Source organism: Ipomoea triloba, chromosome 7 (genome assembly GCF_003576645.1).
Source record: "Ipomoea triloba cultivar NCNSP0323 chromosome 7, ASM357664v1".
Taxonomy (NCBI): Eukaryota; Viridiplantae; Streptophyta; class Magnoliopsida; order Solanales; family Convolvulaceae; genus Ipomoea; species Ipomoea triloba.
Window position 1 is genome coordinate 13628067 of NC_044922.1, and position 21440 is coordinate 13649506.

Genomic DNA, 21440 nt, shown 5'->3' on the forward strand with positions numbered 1-21440 from the left:
CTTAACCGCCTTAGAGTGCTGCACCCGGTCGAGCGCCACAACTTGACTGCCAGCATCGGACGAGCATCCGACCTGTCTGAACGGCTTCTCTGTTGGGCAACACGGTCGAGATGCAGGCTCTTGGTACCGGGCGCACTTCTGACTGGGTACCCTACTCGGTGGTATCCATCATGGGTGTTTGATAATTAACTGTTAGTTGATAGCTAATTAATTGTGTTAGCTATTTTGACCAGTTGGTAGTATTAGCGGTTTGTTGGTAAATGTTTAGTAAATTAAATGGTTACTATCTGCGAGTAACCATTTGATGCCAAAAAAATTACTCCAAGTAGTTTTTTTTTTTTTGGTTTTTTTTTTTTAACTTATCAATAAGCTAAGTCGAAAAAACTATTTACGAAACACTTATCTTAGTTTTTTTTTTTTTGAGTTAATTACATTTTTGGTCCTAGATTTATAGGTGGCATTCCACTTTTAGTCCTCTTTTATCAAAACATCCACATATGGTCCTAGTATTATTGTGGCATAACCATTTTTGGTCCTCCGTCAACAAAATTGTTGAAATGTTGTTAAATACATATGATGCTACAGATGACAGACCGAGGGTTACGTTCTTCAAAGAACTACGCAAGGAACTTTGCAGCGCTTGGAAGATGGCGTTGATCCTAAAGTACCTTGGTAAGTCGATCCACTTTAATGCGTTAAACCATCTACTGCCTACTCTATGGAATTTACAGGGAAAGATGACTCTCATTGACATCGGACACGGCTGCTTTATTGCACGTTTTGATAATAAGAATGACTACCTCCATGCTCTCTTGGATGGTCCGTGGAAGCTGTTTGACAATTACCTTGTGACTCAGCGGTGGGAACCTGAATTCAGATCTCGTACGGCTAAGCTCCATAAGATGGCGGTCTGGGTCAGACTGCCAGACCTACCTATGGAGTATTTTAGAGACGACACAATCCGTAGCATTTTGGAGAGCATTGGGAAACCGCTGAAACTGGACAAAACGACGACCATCGCGGCCAAGGGGCGTTTCGCCAGAGCAGCAGTAGAAGTCGACCTCAACAAACCTCTAGTCTCCGAAGTGTGGGTTCAAGATGCCGTTCAGTTGGTGGAATATGAAGGATTGCATGTTGTCTATTTTAACTATGGCCTAGTAGGCCACCGAGAACAAGCTTGCCCGGATGTCAAACCGCCGGAGACACAACCATCAAACGTTGATTTGAACAAAACACCGACACCGGAAAGCGAAGGCACGCAACAGCAAGTTAATCCAACTCCATCCGCCGCGACAGTAACTGACAAACGTCGATATGGCTTACAAATGCCATTCTACTTTTAATCTTTCCATTTTATCTTTTGACTTAATTTTATTTTTGGTTCTAGACTTACAAATGCCATTCTACTTTTAATCTTTTTTTTTTTTTTCAGAACACCCCCTGTTGATCCTAGTATTATTGTAACATAATCATTTTTTATCTCCCGTCAACAAACATGTTTAAATGACATTAAATACAATGATATTTCAAAATTTTTTTTAATACAAAGTGAGTTAACCCGCTATATTTATATATTTATTTTAATGGAAAATTTTCTAATTCACGGGTCAGAGTGTTTTGTCTATCATTGTTTTGCGGAGGCACGAATTGCACTTGAAAAAGACAGATGAAAAAATGATCATGCCACAATAATACTAGGATCAACAAGGGATGTTTTGTAAAAAAAGAGGACTAAAAGTATAATGACACATATAAGTTTAGGGCCAAAAATGAAAGTAACTTTTTTTTTTAATCTTACCATACTCATGCCTAGTTAAAAGCCTTGCTAGAAAAACTAAGGGTGTGTTTGGTTGGTGGGTTTAGGCATAAGGAATTGGTATGAAAGTGATTGCTTGTGTTTGGTTGATAGGTTTTGTGAATGCTACTATGGGTTTGGAATACCCCATTAATGAGAAAACCCATACCCTTATTATATAAGGGTTTCATCTCCCTTCCTCATTTCTTCCTCAACTATTAATAATCATTCCCATTCCACCCTACTACCAAACATGCTAAATACTTTCACCAAAACCCATTATCATTACCAATTATTTGATACCCATTCCGATTCTGATTCCCATGTGCGAACCAAACACACCCTAAGAGTACACGGCTTATGTGAAATTATGTGTTACATCAATTTAGCTGGAAAAAAGAGTACAATCATAGGTTTTTTTTAGACTATCCATTCAAGTACACATAGAGGTTATCGCTCCACTTGAAAGACAACAATCTTCTAAGTTACCACTCTTCTATAGTAAATGTGGGTAAAAGAACTAAGGTGCAATGTGCTTTGTAAGGTTCCCCTTAACGTACCCACTACTCATCTGTCTTGCACATGCCACATTGTCTTCATACAGTATAGTGGGGGTGTTATCTTTGCTCGTGATACTCATGAGCTCTGGACATGATGCCTCAACCATATATACTCTCGTGAGGCCTCATATACAGAAATGATCTCTGAGTGATTAAATGAGGTTGCAATTTAACGGACCTCTAAGATATAGCTATATCTCTATAGAGAAAAACATAACTGGGCATTGCCAACACCTGAGTAACTCACCAATGTAATATCCAAGTTACACTCAAAATAAAGACCAAGATCTTTTTGTACCTTGAAGATATACGAGGATATGTTTTACTCCATTTCAATGTCTTCTCGTTGGAGAAGCATTAAACCTGGTTAGTAAATTCACTGAGATGGCAATATCATATCTAGTGTAATTAGCAAGATAGAGTAGAGTCTCACTAACACTCAGATAAGGAACTCCGGGCCTTAGAACATCCTCACTGTGAACATTTAATATATAAATTATAAACATTTAATATGTAAATTGTGACGAGTCCACCTTGCAAGATATATGGTATAACTATTGCCTCAAAGCTCATCAGGCTCTTCTTGTACTTGTTCAGTGGGCTCTTAGATTGTGTTTATATGAAAGGTTGGGAATCGCATGTATACATAGCATTGCCACATCATATTAAAAAAAAAACATTCTGCATATATAAAACTAAGTTCAAACATTATAGGCACAGATTAATACCTAAACCAAGTCACCGGTTACTCACTCCCTGTGTAATGAAAAACATCAAACAAAATATAAGCCATGAGACATCAAACAAAATATAAGCCATGAGAGACACATGAGAGTCCAAACATGATATTTGGCCATTTCACAAAACTAGCATTATATTGCCAATCCACATGTTACAGGTAAGTCAAATGTCTTACTAACAAATTATAAGAGCATCACTTCACAAATGGAACTCCAGAAGGAACTCCTTTGGCATAATCCTCGTACTGACTACCGAAAAACTGCCTCAAGAAATATTCCTCGTACGGTATCCTCACGTAGAAGAATCGCCAGACAACTATCGCAAATGCAATGGTTGAAATTGGGTTGCAAAGCATGATTTGAGTACCAACAGACCAGATCAAGAAACCACAATAGCTGGGATGGCGTACGTATCTATAGATTCCATGAGTAACTAGCCTATGATGTTCCTCGTGATAGATCTTTATGAGATGAGTGAAGGACTGACCAGCAGTTACAATAGCTAGTTTCCTGATGATCTCACCTATAACAACCATTGCCAGGCCCAGATTGCTTATCCACCAATGTTCCTTGATATGAGGAAAGAAGTATATTTCGACGAGATACTCTAACAGGCAAAAGATGATGGCCACTATATAGTTTTTGCTGATAAGAAGGGACTTGAGCGTTACTTTGGACTTCCCGTGAACGGTGATTGCAAGAAGATACTCAGAAACATGGAAGAACATTATTGCAATGAACATTTGCAATAATTGTCTTAATGCCGTGTAGCTAAAAATTTCTGTCATTTTAGGGTAAGTCAATAGACAAACTGCTCCTTGGAAGAACTTCAATGAGACTTAAACCAAATCATGTAAGAATGTGAATTAAGAAAATTTGCATTCTGAACTCTAATTCAGACCTGAAATTGTTGAAGAGCTGTGTAAAACCAGTGACATAAACTGGGCCTCACAATCAAACCAAAGATCTTTTAAGAACGACATTTTCTGCAACATAATGTCAATATAATCATATGTCAAAGGGCAAGTCAGGTCTGAAAGAAAATAAGTAAACAGACAGATGCAACAAAATTTGAAGTCACAAACAATGCTGAAGCATAAAACATCAGATTCCAAGGCATGGCATGTAAGAGTTAAATATACAAAATTTTAATCTGTAGAAAAAACATCACTACACTTCTTATTCATTTGATTGAATAAACTCAATTTTTTCTGGAACGAAAGTTAAGTCGAATGATGTGAAAATTAAAGAAGAAAAAGAGTAGTCATTTCCATTTTTGGTCCTAGTGTTATTAGAGCATTGCCAATTTTAGTCCACTTCATTAATTTTTGCCACATTGTGACCAGTCTTATTTAGTCCTTGCCACTTTTAGTCCACCGTTAAAATTTTCGTCAAATTGCCGTCCAAAATAGGGGTATTTTTGGTATTTTCATGCTTTGGTCATCTCCTTGACCCTTTGCAGTAGTTTTCCTTTCACATTTTCATCCATTGAAGAGGTCCGGCGAAAGCCATGTGAGCCACATTACAAAGCATTGGCTTTCGCCGGACCTCTTCAATGGATGAAAATCTGTAAGGAAAACCTCTACAAAGGGTAAAGGAGATGATCAAAGCATGAAAAGATCAAAATACCCTTGTTTTGGATGGTTATTTGACGAAAATTTTAACGTTGGACTAAAAGTGGCAATGACTAAATAAGATTGGCCGCAATGTGGAAAAATTAATGAAGTGGATTAAAATTGGCAATGCCCCAATAACAGTAGGACCAAAAATGGAAATGACTCGAAGAAAAATAAATAAAAAGAAAGGAGGAATGCATTTCATACCAGAAAGTGAAAGCTGCAATAGTCTAGAGGCATATATCAAATACCCTGTTCACCCCCTGAGACAAACTACCAAATACATAAACTCTTCCATATTTAGGTTTAACATGTACAGCACTTGAGGTGACACTTATAAAATTTAAAAATAAAAGATGGGGAGGAGTAGAACTCACCCAACTAATATTGCATTTCATTCTAGTAAATAGAAAATTGATAGTTTACAGACAAATTTCAAATACCCTGTTCACCAAACTGCTACAATCAAGTCTTAAAAGGTTAATGTGTACAATATAGCAGAATCTTAAATTGTTACCATGATTAAGAAATCTAAAAAACAAATTAGTATCTAATTCATTAATAACGGGGATTGACCTAGTGGTTAAAATATTGGAGTGCAACAGTAAAGTGTCAACAAATACAAATAGAACATGGGATTGGTTCTTCATTGGAGCTCTAGAGGGCTTTACTCAACTGAAAATTAAATAAAGAGTGGTACTTCAGGAAAGAGTTGAAGCTATTACATGGACCTAGACTCACCTTGCTAGTGTGAGCCCCAAGTAGGGGAATTCACTGATTTTGTATGTAAAATTCATCTTAGTTCCTCTACATCAAATTGATCTAAATTCAAATCGACTAACTGTGACGAACCTAACTTGAGGTTGTGACAAAATTAACTACACAACAAATTTGATGAATTTCTAGACACAGCTCACAAAAGCTCATAGTATTCCAAGTCCTAACTACACAACAGATGCATGATGTCAAATATATTATATATGCCAATTTACAGTACTATCACAGAAATGCTTCAAATAACCCAGTTGCAACACCATATTCTGTAACAATGCATATACTTCTAGGTCCTTCAAGAAGTTGTGCACAGGAATACAAGATAGTAGTATAAATACTTAGCTAGATAAAAATCTCCAGAGTTTCTCCCAAAATTTCTTCAATAATATCCCTCTTTAACTCTTAATTCTATTCTTGGGAGAACAGAGAGCTATTTCTTTACAGATTTTTAACAAACACTTGGTGTGCATGCCTGAGACAAATACAAAAACTGCATATAACTTCCATTAACAGTTGGTGTGTATTCAGGAATCAAGCAAGAGATATAACATCATTAATGAAGACAGAAAATAATTTTTTTTTAAAATTGAAAAAGAAATTTAACCACAAATTTTGAAGAAGTAGAATTCAAAAAAAAAAAAAAAAATTTCAAATAATTTAATCCAAAAAGTATGTATAATGCAGAAAGTGTGAAACTAACACCAGTAGAACAAAGAAGCAGTAAAAATCAAAACTTTGATTCCACTGAGTACCAGTGACAAGCGCAGTACCAGTATGTAAATCGGCTTCACGGAGATGGAGCGAGAGCGCTAGAGCACATTTTCTGATTGGTGCAACAACAGTTTACCAGATTGATAGGTATAGAGCTGACATGAATACCATAAAATGTAGCTGGGTTATAGATGCTTATCCTCTGAAACCTGTTTACGGACAGCAACCTAGTCGGAACTCCGGTAGAGTTCGAACCTTCCCCGAAATAGATGTTACTCTCTGCAAAAACATCAGCGATCAAATTCCTCCTCTGCCTACGGAAAAGTAGGAGAAATGGAGAACCGGGGCAACACTGTGAAATTTCATAAATACCCTCGAATCCCTCGATTTACACAGATAATTGACGCCAAATTGAGTAGAGTTTTTAATTTTTATACTCGAGCATTTAATTCCGGAAACAGTCAAACACCAAATCAATAATTTTGGTATACTTAAAAAGGCTACTCCAATTAAACTGTTATGGCTATATTTGGCAAACTTAACTGAAAAGTAACTTAAATCTGAAAAATAGTTGAGAAGCTATAAGCTCGAAGCTGGAAGAACTGTTATGCTTAAAAGTGTTTGGTAAAATTAACTTTTTTGATAAGCTGATAAATGTAAAAAGACTACAAAGGATATCTTCATAAAATTTAAATAGTTTTAAATTTAAATATGTTTGTTTACATATTAAAATATAAAATAATGAAATCAATATATTTTAATAAAATATAAAGTAAGAACGTATATTTAAAAATATATAAAGTAAAATAAAATGTTTATAATTCATAAGATTAGTTCATACAAAAATTATTGTTCAAACACAAATGTCAATTTGAAATTACAACCAAACATATTGAAAAGAAAAGGCCGTTGTCGGCCCAATCTCCCTTATCGGAGTCGTACTTCTCTAGTCCGTCGTCCATGAGTTGATTGAGGCGGTCTCCGCTCGGGGTGATATGTGTATTGCTTGAATCATGAGAGTTGCAAGAGTTAGACCTCAACCTCACCATTAATAGTAGGTAGCACGCTCGAGCTTGTATGTCGAGCTCTCAATGAAAACACCAATGATGGAATTAATTAACTTGGGTGGACCGAATTAACCAAAACCAATAATTAATAAATAAAAAATAAAGACAAGATATTGTGTAGGAAAGATAAAGTTTTGTATTAATGACTTTTGTAATGTGTTTACAAGATAGATAGTGGTAAGACAAGTAGATGAAGATGAAGATGTCCTAAATGAGGACAAAAAATGTTTATTTAAAGTAGTAAGCCTAACCAACTATCGGAAAATAGTGTTACTCAAGAGAATAGGTCTTCGCCTAACCGTTCTCGTAGGCCGACCCACTGGCTAACCTTGGAGGCCAGCCACCTCGGAGGTTGACCTTGTCGGCTAAGCCTCACCGTGGCATCCGTTTTCAATGTCATAGCCCACCACGGTGGTTGAGCTTGAGTCATGGGCCGACCTCGTGGTTGGCCTTGTCCACCTTGAGCTAACCTTGCCCGAGTTGGCTCTCAATCTTCTTTTGAGTTGATTTGCTTCAGTCCGGATTCATTTTTAATATATCTATCATATCAAATGACCACTTAACTAAAAAATACATTCCGTAGAATTATTTTTAAAAATATTTAATTAATGAAAAAGTATCAAATGACACTTGAGCCAACACTACGATGATATTAAAATGAACATATTGATACTCTTTGAAAAGAAAATTATGTGTGTTCTAATGCGAAAAGTAAAATAAAAAGTATTATAATTACAGACACAGTTTATCGAATTAACATGAACTTTGATAGAAGAACCAACCAATTAATGTGTTGGACACCTACTTTTACATCATTTTCCATTCTCATAAATACACCATAAAGCACCATAAATATTATACTTTTTGCAATAAATATTTGACAATAGAAGCAGTCTACATCCTTTAGAAAATATAGACACAAAACTATAAGTCAAAGGTTAACTTTTACAATTTAGTTGCAACTTTTTATCATGGCCACAGATTCTGATAATCATCTTAAAAAAAAAAAATATTCCAACAAAGTCACTTTTGTTTATAAATATTAAAAAACTATCAATTTTATAACTCATAATAATTGAGAAGTATAAACTAATTTTACAGTCACCTTATAATTTGAATTAGAATTAGAAATGCAATTTTTACTTATAGTAAAGAGATCCAAATTGAATTACGATACTAATCACTTTTTTATTTTTTACGGATTAGTCATGCTTTTATCTTTGAAAATATATTAGACACCAATAATATAACTTTTATAAGTAATTATATATTTATATTGATCAGAAGAATAAATAACTATTTTTATGACTAATTAAGGATCAAATTTACAATTTGTAATAATTAAAGATTAAATTAACACTTATTTTATGAGTCAAAAATGTGAACTTTACATCCATCACTCAACACACCCAAACTTTGATGGACTTAATCAACACATCTCTTTTTGACTTTATCTGATGTATAATCATAGAATAATAAACAAAAATAATAATAATACGGACTTGCGGAGTAATGTTCTACCACATCAGACATATACTTCGTAGTACTATGACCTTTGAAACTTTGACAAACTAACAAACAAAACAAAAAAGTACTCCACGTTACCGCGTAGTCAACACCCATCGGCATTTTCAACCGTCCCGTGACTTCCCTCTATAAATACTTATTTCTCCAACTCTCTTTCAATACAATTCTAACACATTTTGTGAGAAGAAAACAGCGACACAGAAAATATGAGGAACCCATCCTCGTCGCCATCGCCGCCTCATTATACATTTTGCGAAAAGCTATTGGGAGACACCATCGTGACCGTCGAACCGATGATCAGAAAATGGGACGTTCAGGCCTCTGCCACTTTCGCCAGAATATCGTACCTCTTCCGGGACAGTCCGGTGGAGGCGAAGCAGTTCCTCGGCTGCGTCGATGACTTGCAGCACGCAATGCGGTTCTCCGTTAGGCATTGTTCGGATTCTGAGCTGCTTGTTCGTGCTCAGACTTTGATGCAGATTGCCATGAAGAGGTTGCAGAAGGAGTTTTACACTATTCTTTCTGGGAACCGATATTTTCTCGATCTCGAAACCGTCTCGGCGAGGTCTTCCAGAGCGTCCTCGCAGTCAACTGTTCCAGATTCCGAAGGCGATTCTCCGCAGGAAGACGGAGATGTTCTGGACAAAGTCGCCGGAATTTCAATCCCCGATTCTGCGGTTGCGTATTTGAAAGCCATTGCGACCTGTATGATTGGAGCCGGATATGGAAAGGAATGCGTGAAAGTGTATAACATGATCAGAAAATCGGTTATAGATGAGACGTTGTATGATTTGGGAATTGAGAAATTCAATTCTTCTCAAATTCAAAAAATGGACTGGGAAGTAATGGAGAGGAAGATTTTGAATTGGCAGAGCTGTATCAGAATCGCGGTGAAAACTCTTTTCCTCGGCGAGAGAATTCTCTGCGATGAAGTCTTCTCGGCTTTCGATCACATCAGAGAGTCGTGTTTCGCCGAAATCTCTAAAGACGGTGCGATCAATTTGTTTGGTTTCCTTGAATTGGCGGCTAAATATAAGAAGATATCGATCGAGAAGATGTTTCGGTATTTGGACCTTTACGAGGCGGTTTCGGACCTCTCGCCGGAAATTGAATCGATTTTCAGCTTCGATTCTACTGTCGCCGTGAAGTCTCAGGCTGCAACGTCAGTGTCGAAGCTAGGCGACGCCATTAGAGCAATGTTGTCGGAGTTTGAGGCGGCGATACAGAAGGATTCCACAAAACCACCTCCAGGCGGCGCAATCCATCCGCTTACTCGGTACGTGATGAACTTCCTCGTTTTCCTCGCCGATTACAGCGGCACTGTTTCCGAAATCATAGCAGACTGGCCGCCGTCGTCCCAATCTCCCTTACCGGAGTCGTACTTCTCGAGTCCGTCGTCCATGAACGACGATTCAACCGTCTCCACGAAGTTCGCGTGGCTCGTTCTCGTGCTCCTCTGTAAGCTAGACAGCAAGGCGCGACATTACGGAGACGTGCCGTTGTCTTACCTCTTCCTTGCCAACAACTTAAACTACGTCGTTTCCAAGGTCCGAAGCTCCAATCTAAGCCTCGTACTTGGATCTGATTGGATTTCGAAACAAGAAGGGAAGGTGAAACAGTTCATAGCAAACTATGAGAGATTGACTTGATCGAAAGTTAAAATTCAATTGTTTATAATAAAATTTAACAGTAAAGGAGGAATATGTATGATGTACATTTTCATGATATTATTATACAATTTTTTGTTTTCATTTTCGTAAGTAAAGAAATCATGCATGCATAAATTACCAAATAACAAATCTATTATACAAAACACATCTAAGTCGTTAATCTAATCTTGATCAATTGATCAGAATAAAAGAAAATTACAAAAAATAAAAAATAAAAAAAAATGCACACATCTTCCAAGAAGCTAATAAAGTAAATATAAACTAGAAGAAAAACTATGCACTCGAAGAAGGAAAATAATGTACCAAAAGATAAAATATATATTATCTTACACAAAATTATCATAATGCCACTGCATTTATTTTTTAATTATTCTCCATTTGGGACAAAATCAATAGTTGAGATTTAATCCCATTTTTCACCTGGGAGAAACACCGATCTATATATATATATATATATATATATATATATATATATATATATTGATAGAAAATATACCTCGGTTATACCGCCTTATGAATACTATACGTATGCCTAGGGTATTGTATGGTTATTAGTCTTATAAAAGGTACTTGAATTCTTCATGATAGGGACTTTTGGGTCTCCACCTCTCTCTCTCTCTCAACAAGACCCTAGAAGTACTGTTCTCCCTTATCTCTAAACCTATGGAAGAACAATGAATTCTCTCATCATCTTAGTACTTTACATACATTGATGTACACATGAGTACAACATACATTGATGTACACATGAGTACAAGGGTGAATTAATCTCTTATCATTCATATATATATATATATATATATATATACACACCAATGTAAAACTAACTAAACCCCTAAGTTTATACAAACCATCATTTTCATGCAATCTCATATACTAATAAAGTTAGGGGATTTTGCTAATAGAATTCTTATGTTTTCCAGCTCAACTTAAGAGCTCTAATTTATGTATTTTCCTTTTTTTGTTTTTTTTTTTTTTGCAGTGTTGTAAAAATTCCGCCTAGGTGTTAGGCGCCGATCGACTACCTAACATATCACCTTAAATGGTGGTCTAGGCGGTTGGTCGGCTAGGCGACTGCCTAGGCCGCTTAATCTCCGCCTAGGTCGCCTAAGCACCGCCTAGGCTTCCTAGGCGCCGACTAGACCTCCTAGGCACAAACTAGTCAGACGGTTAACTATTGTTATGTTTTTTAAAATGGATTATTTCACTCAAAACAATAACGTTTTTAGTGAAATTACCCTAAATTGTACAACCTCTAGATATTTTTTAGGTTAATATTTAATATTTTAGTATTAACTCTTAAAGTATTATATAATTTATAATTATTAGTCTTTAAAAAATTAAACATACTTAAACAAATTTTTAAAAAATAAAACAAATACACAAGCGCCTAGCCCTAGACTAATCTCGCATAAGCGTCCTAGATGCTATGCGCTCTCCGAGCGACTAGCTATTTTTTAACCATGATTTTTTGTGAAACTTTTATTCTTTAAATTTATTTTCGTTAGTAAATGCCTATTTTATAGCGCACATATGTTTTTTTATTGGTTTTGGGGATTGTTAGGAATACAGTGTAATTGTTTTGATGAACCAAATATGTAATTTTAGACCCCCCAATTTTATTTTGAGTCTAGCAACATTTTATTCTAAGTCAAAGCCTAGTCAAAATTAGCAAGGATGAGTTGAAACTTACAATAGAGTATAAAATTATTTTATACTTGTAAATCGTTTGCTTCCACTAAATAAAAATAGAAGAAGTGGAAAAATGATCGAGCACCGGAATAATCTTCGAAGCCAAGGTCACGAGTTCAAGTCTCGAATTAATTCTTTTGAAAGAATTAATTTATCAATCAAGAGGAAGAGGATGACTAGCACAAAGTCAAAATTGAAGAAATATCAATCAAGAGGAAGAGGATGACTAGCACAAAGTCAAAATTGAAGAAGTCAAAGTGGAATGAGTTCAAATTGGAGAAGATGACATCTCAATCGAGAAGAGGATGACTTCAATCAATTGAAGGCGAAGATGCCATGCTGACTTTCCAAAATTGGAAAATAAATCAATCAGAATGAGGATGATTTCAATTCTAAATCAAGATGAGCATGATTTCAATTCTAAATTAGGATGAGGATGGCTTCCAAATTAGAAAACAGGATGACATCAATTCAATTTAGGATTTAGGATGAGGCTGACTTCCAAAAATGGAAAAAGGATGACTGCACCGGCGATAAGAAATTCGAAGGGAGAAAATCAAATATTTTCTAGCTGATATTATTTACGAAAAAGTCAATGATTTTTTTGGTGAAAATTATTTATAGCTCAAGCAAGAATCACGAAGTGAATTATTGAAAAGAAATGTTTGATTTGTCAAAATCAAACGCAAACAAGTCAAATGTTCACACTACCAAAATGTGCAAGAAGTCAAAATTGGAGGCTTTACAAAGCCATACTTGTTAGATTGCTAGAAGACTTTTTGGGGGGATAAGCAAGCAAAATTCAAATTCATCTGACAAAGCCTACCAAGGACATTTGTTGTTGCAGATCAAGCTAGAAGAACTATCAGATCAAGTGAACATTCAAGTTTGAATATTCACAACGGACAAATAACTTTTTCAAGTTATAAAAGGAAGCAGACTTGAAGATGAAGATATGAACTTGTATGAACTTGTGAGATAAGATCTGGGAACAAGCTTGCCAAAAATTGAGAAACACAAGTTCTTGAGCTACAAACGTGAAAACACAAGTCTGAGAGAGAAGAAAAATATCTTCTTTGTAAAACTCATTTCTACTGAGTATATAAAAATTGAGTGTAGCTTTGTGCGAGACACTCGGGAGTGTAGCTTTGTGCGAGACACTTGGTTGTAGGAGCGTAGCTGGGTGTGACAAGCTCGGGAGCGTGGCTTTGTGCGAGACGCTCGAGATTGAGTGTAGTTGTGTGCAAGACACTCGGAAAGTGCCGGGTTGGCGCAGTTCACTATTGTACCTGGCCTGGGTGATTGAAGATAGTGAAAACCTTCGTTGGAGTGAAAGGAAGAGAGTGGAGTAGGAGGTTTACACCACCTCCGAACCACTATAAATCTCTTTGTCACTTTACTTTACTTGCAGTAGCTTTATTTTTGCAAACTGATTTGAAGCTAATCCATTTACTATTCATCTCATATTTATCTTATCATCTGGTTTGTGTGAAACTACTTTTTGCATGCAAGACATATCCTTATCATTCTGACTTATCTTTTATTATCTTGCTATTTGACTCACAACCCATTTCATACTTGTAAGTGAGATTGCACATCTGGGTTTGCATGTTTTCACGTATGCATGTGCACCAAATTTATACACTAATTATTTGAGCTATTCTAAGTATTCCTAACGTGTTGCATGCAGTCTATCTCTTCATATTTACGTTGATTTAATTCATAACACTTTACCATTTTATTATTTCCGCTGTGCAATTCAAGTTGAATTTATTCACTTGAATTATTTTTGTTAAAGTGTTATAATATTTTGAATTGTTTGAAAAGTCTATTCACCCCCACCCCTCCCCCTCCTTCCCCTCTAGACTTTTCTCACCCTATCGAGACCAACATCGATATTGGTTTTGATTTTCGATTAATCTACTGTAGGATCGGAGACGTACTGTGTGTTGGAACAAGTTAAACTATTTTGTTAGATTGTAACCATTAGATTCACGGCTAAGTTTTATCCTAATTGTGTTTTTTTTTTCCCTAGAGTTAATCTAATTAGTGTATATATTTATTATATTATTTTTTAAACAATTAGGATAATGATTATTGCGTGTCTTCAATATCTTAGCTCGCTACTGTTACATCTCTTGGAACCCTATTACATTTTGAATGTTGGCTGCTCTATGATGATTATTTACAGAACATGTCATTTAGTATTTGTATATATATACATACTGGTAAGAACACACAATCACCGTTGGAACATCCAAAAATTTGTATACCCTTAATAGCTTCAAATATTGCAATGGCTGGCGAGTTCATCCTTGCTTCCCAACTAACTCCAGATTGCAGTAACAAAGCCATTTGTGTTTGATACGTGTGCACCTATGAGGTGTCTGAAAGCGAGCAAAATAAATGAGTTAATAGCAGAGTGAGTGTATTTTTCATGATGAGGAGGTTATTAGCTACTCTTAAACTATATTAATGTTCTCTTTTTTTTTTTTTTTTTAAAGTACTGTTTTATAAGATTGTCTATTTAATATTATTGAATATACATGTAGGGTACTTTTATACATGCTCATATATCAAAAGGGGGAAAGGTTTAAGGAATTATTATTTTTATTTTTTGTATTACAAACTTTTTGAAGTTCAAGACAAGTAACCATTGTTACATGCTTAAATTTAAGCCCGATACGTTCGTGAAGGAGTACAAGAGAGTTCAATTTCTTAACAAGTTGTTTCAATTAAAGTGTATATCTTCATTGCTCCAAAAAGAATATATTGATGAGAAAATGTTGATAGGTATATTTTTTAAAAAGGTTTGCTTATTTATATTGTATCATGTTGTTATAATATAATATTATAACTGTAATTGTTTTTGTTTAGATGTTATTAGAAGGGTTGTTGAAATATATTCACCTATGGAAAATGTGGTAGCTGGAAAGCAGGCAAGAGACTTATTGATTTTGTGATGAAAGATGTAAAGTAAGTGTAATTATGTTATGTTTAATTTCAGTTATGTATTATTTATTTTTCATTATATGAAGAGTGTTTAGGAAATATGAAGAAATTGTTTGAAACAAATGCAAACCAATGTTCTTTGTTAATTTAATGATTTTTTTTCTTAGTCAAAATCATATTTAATGTACTGTTTGGGAAACATGTTGATAAATTTCTACCTTTTTTACAATTCAATCACAAAAGATCCCATGATAGTTTTGTTGCAATTGTGTAGGGTCAAGATTTTTGAAAGTAAGTATTGTTTTATAATACATCTTATTTTGTTAATTTTTTTTCCCATTTCTTAGTGCATGTTTGTATGTGATTTACATATGGGGAGGCGCATATTTCATGCTCCTTTGATGCTAAATTTCTTCAATTTTTTTTTAGTGTTATCAATGTTTTTTTAAAAAATTTTTTGTGTTTATATTCCTGACATTGTTTTGTATATGCTGCAATCTACCATCAGAAGACAGAAATAAGAAATTACACCTTTAAGGAGTCTAGACTCTAAGTCTAGACTTTCTTTTTTGTTAAGTCAATTGGTAGTTCTTTGTGTGAAGACATTGTTGTGACTTCCTTGGATGAAATTTACTATAGGAAAGATGTTAAAAATTATTTTGGATTTTTCATTTTTCATTATACTTTGAATAAGTTTTTTTTTTTAAAAAGAAATTGTGATTCTGTCACAGCTTTGTGAGTATCGGGTGGTTGTTAGAATTGTTGGGATTGAGAGTGTAGTGAAATGGTACTACATGTATGTCATGCAAGGGAAGTAGCTGTAACAAGAAGGTCATTCCACAAAATGGCTTGATGTACTGTAAGTAAGTGCGATCGGAGTTGGCAGGAGGGTAGTTAAAATATAGGTTGGTAATTCGTGTCATGGACAGTACATGTGATGCTCCTATGTTGATTTGAGACCGTGAGTGTTTTGATTTGGTAGGCATTCTAGCCTCGAATCTTAGAGATAAGTATTTTGAGGTAAATTTTCCTAATACATTAATTGGCCTGTACATTTATATTATTACTAGTATTTTGTACGCGCAATAATGCGCGAAAATTCATGCCCAATATTAAAACATTAATAAATACAAATAATTAAAATTTATAATTCGAATTATATATATATATACACACAAATAATATATGTATTTTATACACACATATATGATTTACCATTAATATAAATTTAATTAAAATATAATCAACTATTAAGTTAATTATATAATGATTTTAATAAAATGATAATTAAAGAATAGGAAAAAGATATGATAGATATAGGTGTATGGTAATAATGATGGAGTTAAAAGTAATGGTGTTATAACGGTGTAAGGGTAGTTTTGTATAACAAGAATGTAGTAGGGGCAATTTTGTCTAATAACATTGAAGTGTATAACATTTAAAGCAAAATGTATACATATATTAGCATACAAAAAGAGGGACATAAATCAAGAATATAACCTTGATTGAGACTTATTATGTTTTTAGATAATTATCTAATTTATTCATCAATGGTTTTTTATTTTTTTTTTAATTAAAGCTGGGCATTGATGTAATTCCAGTTGAGTTGGAGTCTCTTTCTGGAATGTCATTGTTGTTTAGAATTGTTATGAAGAAGGAACACGTGGATAGTCTGCATTCTGCTTTTGTGGTTTTAGGTGTATGTAAATTAAAGATGTTGATATTTTGTCAAAATACTGTGGCAACTTGGTTTGTGATTTGGGCAGCACAAATCAAATTCAAGAGGTTTAAATAAAGTAATATATATATATATTTTTGCTATAGCAGTGTCTTAAAATTTACAAGATTGTTTTGGAAAGGATAAAGATGATGATGTTGAATTGATAGGAGATGGTGAAGGAAAATCATCATGAAATATTGGAGGTTCTGTTATGAGATCTCTTATGCATGAATTCACAGAGATTGAAATTCTTAAAAGGCTTAGGACTGCAATAATTAAGTTTGGAAAAACTGTAGTGTCTTTCAATGTTGTTTGTTGTGTTTTATGTGATGGTTGGAAAAATTGGCTATCTAAGTTTTATGTGGTGTGTGTGTGTGTTTTTTTTTAATGGCTGTGATAGTATTATTAGTATCCATTGTTATTTGAACTTTGGATTGTGTCCTTTGAATAATCTCATTTATGCTAATTAATGTTTATAGCAGAATTAGAGACTATTTATTTTGTTTAGTATTTTGATTATGATAGTATATCTTTTTTTATATTTTGATTCTGATAATATTAATAGTATTATTTTGTTTACTTTTATGGGTTTGATTTTATAAATTTATTATTTTTCTAAATAAAAACAATTGATCATTTTGGAAAATGCAATGAGTTATTGGTTTCGAGCTTATTAAATCAGTCCATTAGTTTCGGGTAAAAATTGATATATCTACAAATAATTAGTCCACATATCCAACAAATGCTTTGTAATATACTTATAATGCATTTGGTAATTAGGAAAATTCAATTTTTAATAATTTAAAAATATGAAGAAAAACAGGTTAATTTGTATATTTTCTTATGAATTTATTATTATATATATTATTTTAATTAAATTTATTATTATATGTATTATTTTAAAATTTAAAATATATACACACGAAAGTATATACAAAAAACATACTTTTAATATCTATATTAATAGTTATCGTTTTTCAAAACATTATCAACAATAAAGTTACTTGAATTTTATACCGTGCATTGCACGGGCAACTAGTAGTATATATATGCGACGGTAGTATAAATAACCGCCGTGTATTAAGTATATATTAGACGGCGGTTATTTAAAAATCGTCGTCTATTAAGTGACATGGTATATATTAGACGGCGGTTATTTAAAAATCACCGTCTATTAAGTGACGTGGTAAATAATAGACAGCTGTTTTAAAAAAGACTGTCGTCTATCTGTGACGTAGTAGACCCAAAATATATTAGACGGCAGTTATTTAAATAACCGCCGTCTATGCTGTGTCGTAATAGACCATTTATGTAGTAGTGTAAGTATATTTAATGTGACTTTTGGCTTGAGAAAGTTCGAATCATTAATAAATGTGATTCTTTGAAATTATAAAAAAATAAATCTAAGCTAGGATTTTCTCGGTAAACACATTTTTTAAATTTATTTTAAAAAAATGAATTGACAAGAAAATATCACGATGGAATTAATTAACTTGAATGACCTGAATTAACCAAAATCAATAATTAAGGAATAAATAGTAAATAGAAGATATTGAAGGTGGCCCATGTGCTAAGCCCTCGATTTTCCTCCTTGATTGAACTCAAGGTTGGCCTTGCACCTTGTTGGGTCAACTGTTGCTTGGCTCGGCCTGGCGGTCTTGGTTGATTCTCTCCTCCTCGATCGTTTTCTTTACTTTGGGGTGCCTCGTGGATTGAGGTCAAGGCCTACATCGCCTACGATGACTTTGGGGTGTTTCATCGCCCTGTCGAGGTCCCACCTGTTTCCAAGAAAAGTTTATTCATTGTCTTCGTTGTCGTGGTCAACCTCGCGGTTGGGTTGGGGTTCGACCTTGGCTTAAGCCTTACCGAGCTTGGCTACAAGTTCTCTATGGGACTGGTAGCTCGACCTCGAATTCCCCCGGTCCAGACTTTGGGCCATTTAGATTGCTTAGCTCTTTCTTGGCCCTGTCTAACACTTTGTTAATGTCATTTGCTCAAAAATACGGAGCCTTGGATCCATCTTTGACGTTGAGGTTGGGTCTCATCTAAAGTATGCGATTGTGTCATGGACTCATTTAGGATTTTTTTTGTTAAGGTTAGTCATTTTTTGCCAAAGTTATTCAACATCGTCATGCTAAAGACTCTTCCGTTCGGCGATAGGCAAGGTCGAGTCTCGTATCGCCTCTAAGGTGTTAGCCGTATCGCTCAATTTGTGCACCACCAACATAGTGAGAATGGCGTTTCACTAGTAACCCTATACGTCGCGGTGTGATATGCCTTGAGAATAACCTCAAGATTAGCTTACCTTGATCTATTTAGCCCGAGCTCAGCCTAGCTATTTGGCTTGAGCCTGAGCCCAATGCCCAATGGCATGAGCTTGGAACTACATGAATTGGGTTTTCAAGACAAGATGACTCCCTCAGCGCAAGCTCGGAAACTCATGATCTCGACTTTTTAAATCAAGGCACACCATTCGGCATGAGGTCAGAAAATCATGACCCCGACTTCGCGAGGCAAGGAAGGTTCTTCAGCGCAAACTCGGTATCTCGGAGGATAAGCCCTTCAGCATGAGCTCGGAAAATCATGAGCATGTCCACCCAGGACAAGATGAGTCCCTCAATGTGTGCTCGGCAAAAAGTGGGGTTCGATCAAGTTGTGGTCAGCATGAGTCAAAATAAAGCGTGCTCGGATCCTTCTCCTCTCTCATGGGATTGAGGTTGACACTTGGGGTAACACTAGGCAAATTGACCTCTACATCAGCTTGGCCTCGGGTTTGTTCCTCTACCTCAATGTCGTGCTGGTGGTTGGGGCAAACTGACATCCCCATCAACTTGAACTCCTTGCACTCGCAGAGGTCGAGTGCCAAACACCACGTTTGGCCTCAGAGGGGTGGGGTCGGGGGGAGAGAGGGGGTCGGCTGCCCTTGCACGACCCCATGCGGCTCCCCGATGTCGAGTTGAGGGGGCTACACTACTCCTAGGAGCCACTCGACTAGGCCGGTTAGCAAGGCTACAACTTGTTGGACTGCGACCACTTCACCCAGGAGTCCCGGGGCCGAAGGTGGGGTGATTGGAGCTGACCCAACATTGCGGTTTATGTTGAGCTGGTCCCATAAGTCCCTCCCCGACCTCATAGAGAGGGTTTGTTGACTTGTATCCCCATTGAGGTCGTTTTCGTTTGGGGTGATATGGGTATTGCTAGAATCGCAAGAGTTGTGAGAGTTAGACCCAACCACACCTTTGATAGTAGGTAGCACGTTCGAGCTTGTTTGTCAAGCTCTCAATGAAAGCATCAATGATGGAGTTAATTAGTCCAGGTGACCCGAATTAACTAAAACCAATAATTAAGAAATAAATAGTAAAGACAAGATATTGAGTAGGAAAGATAATGTTTTGTATTAATGACTTATGTAATGTGCTTATAAGATAGATAGTGATAAGACAAGATGAAAATGAAGATGTCCTCAATGAGAACAAATTAGTAGTGTCAAAGCGGGCCGGGCCGCCCCACCGCGGGCCAAATTTCAGGCGGGCTTTTGCGGGCTGACCCGTTAGGCCTGCGGGTCAGAATTTGTGTAATCCTAACCCGCCCCGCGGGCTTTTCATCTTCTTCTTTTTTTTCTTTTAATATACATTCACAGTGTATTACTGTGAATATATATATTCACAGTGTGTGAATATATATATATATATATATATATATATATATATATATATATATATATATATATTTAAAAAATAATATATATATTTAAAAAATATGGTGGGTTTGCAGGCCACAAAACAATATTTCATTTGAAAAGATTATTAAATAGGTAGGGTGGATTAAGTTTAAGATTAGGAGTATTTAATATATATATATATATATATATATATATATATATATATATATATATATATATATATATATGACTGCGACCACTTCACCCAGGAGTCCCGGGGCGAAGGTGGGGTGATTGGAGCTGACCCAACATTGCGGTTTATGTTGAGCTGGTCCCATAAGTCCCTCCCCGACCTCATAGAGAGGGTTTGTTGACTTGTATCCCCATTGAGGTCGTTTTCGTTTGGGGTGATATGGGTATTGCTAGAATCGCAAGAGTTGTGAGAGTTAGACCCAACCACACCTTTGATAGTAGGTAGCACGTTCGAGCTTGTTTGTCAAGCTCTCAATGAAAGCATCAATGATGGAGTTAATTAGTCCAGGTGACCCGAATTAACTAAAACCAATAATTAAGAAATAAATAGTAAAGACAAGATATTGAGTAGGAAAGATAATGTTTTGTATTAATGACTTATGTAATGTGCTTATAAGATAGATAGTGATAAGACAAGATGAAAATGAAGATGTCCTCAATGAGAACAAATTAGTAGTGTCAAAGCGGGCCGGGCCGCCCCACCGCGGGCCAAATTTCAGGCGGGCTTTTGCGGGCTGACCCGTTAGGCCTGCGGGTCAGAATTTGTGTAATCCTAACCCGCCCCGCGGGCTTTTCATCTTCTTCTTTTTTTTCTTTTAATATACATTCACAGTGTATTACTGTGAATATATATATTCACAGTGTGTGAATATATATATATATATATATATATATATATATATATATATATATATATATATAT

At 35.4% G+C, this 21440-nt stretch overlaps 3 protein-coding genes across 5 annotated transcripts; 2 read left to right on the forward strand and 1 right to left on the reverse strand.

The window, feature by feature from the left end:
• Positions 1 to 557: 557 nt before the first annotated feature.
• On the forward strand, positions 558 to 1343 carry LOC116024174. The gene has a single exon (XM_031265075.1). The coding sequence runs from the start codon at positions 558 to 560 to the stop codon at positions 1341 to 1343; it is 786 nt and encodes a 261-aa protein (XP_031120935.1).
• Positions 1344 to 3186: 1843 nt separating this feature from the next.
• Positions 3187 to 6532, reverse strand: LOC116024691 (protein-S-isoprenylcysteine O-methyltransferase A-like). Of its 3 annotated transcripts, none has more exons than XM_031265658.1 (4): positions 6256 to 6532; positions 4919 to 4984; positions 3997 to 4081; positions 3187 to 3876 (listed from the first exon to the last, which is right to left on the reverse strand). In XM_031265658.1, exons 2-4 carry the CDS (start codon positions 4949 to 4951, stop codon positions 3290 to 3292), a joined length of 705 nt encoding a protein of 234 aa, XP_031121518.1. In that variant the 5' UTR covers positions 4952 to 4984; positions 6256 to 6532; the 3' UTR covers positions 3187 to 3289. The 3 variants fall into 3 exon arrangements, with proteins under 3 accessions (XP_031121518.1, XP_031121516.1, XP_031121519.1); XM_031265656.1 differs by having other exon boundaries at positions 4919 to 4974; positions 6256 to 6531; XM_031265659.1 differs by lacking the exon at positions 4919 to 4984 and having other exon boundaries at positions 6256 to 6531.
• Positions 6533 to 8967: 2435 nt separating this feature from the next.
• On the forward strand, positions 8968 to 10550 carry LOC116024992 (exocyst complex component EXO70H1-like). The gene has a single exon (XM_031266042.1). It carries the CDS (start codon positions 8997 to 8999, stop codon positions 10437 to 10439), a length of 1443 nt encoding a protein of 480 aa, XP_031121902.1. The 5' UTR covers positions 8968 to 8996; the 3' UTR covers positions 10440 to 10550.
• The last annotated feature ends 10890 nt before the right edge of the window (positions 10551 to 21440 follow it).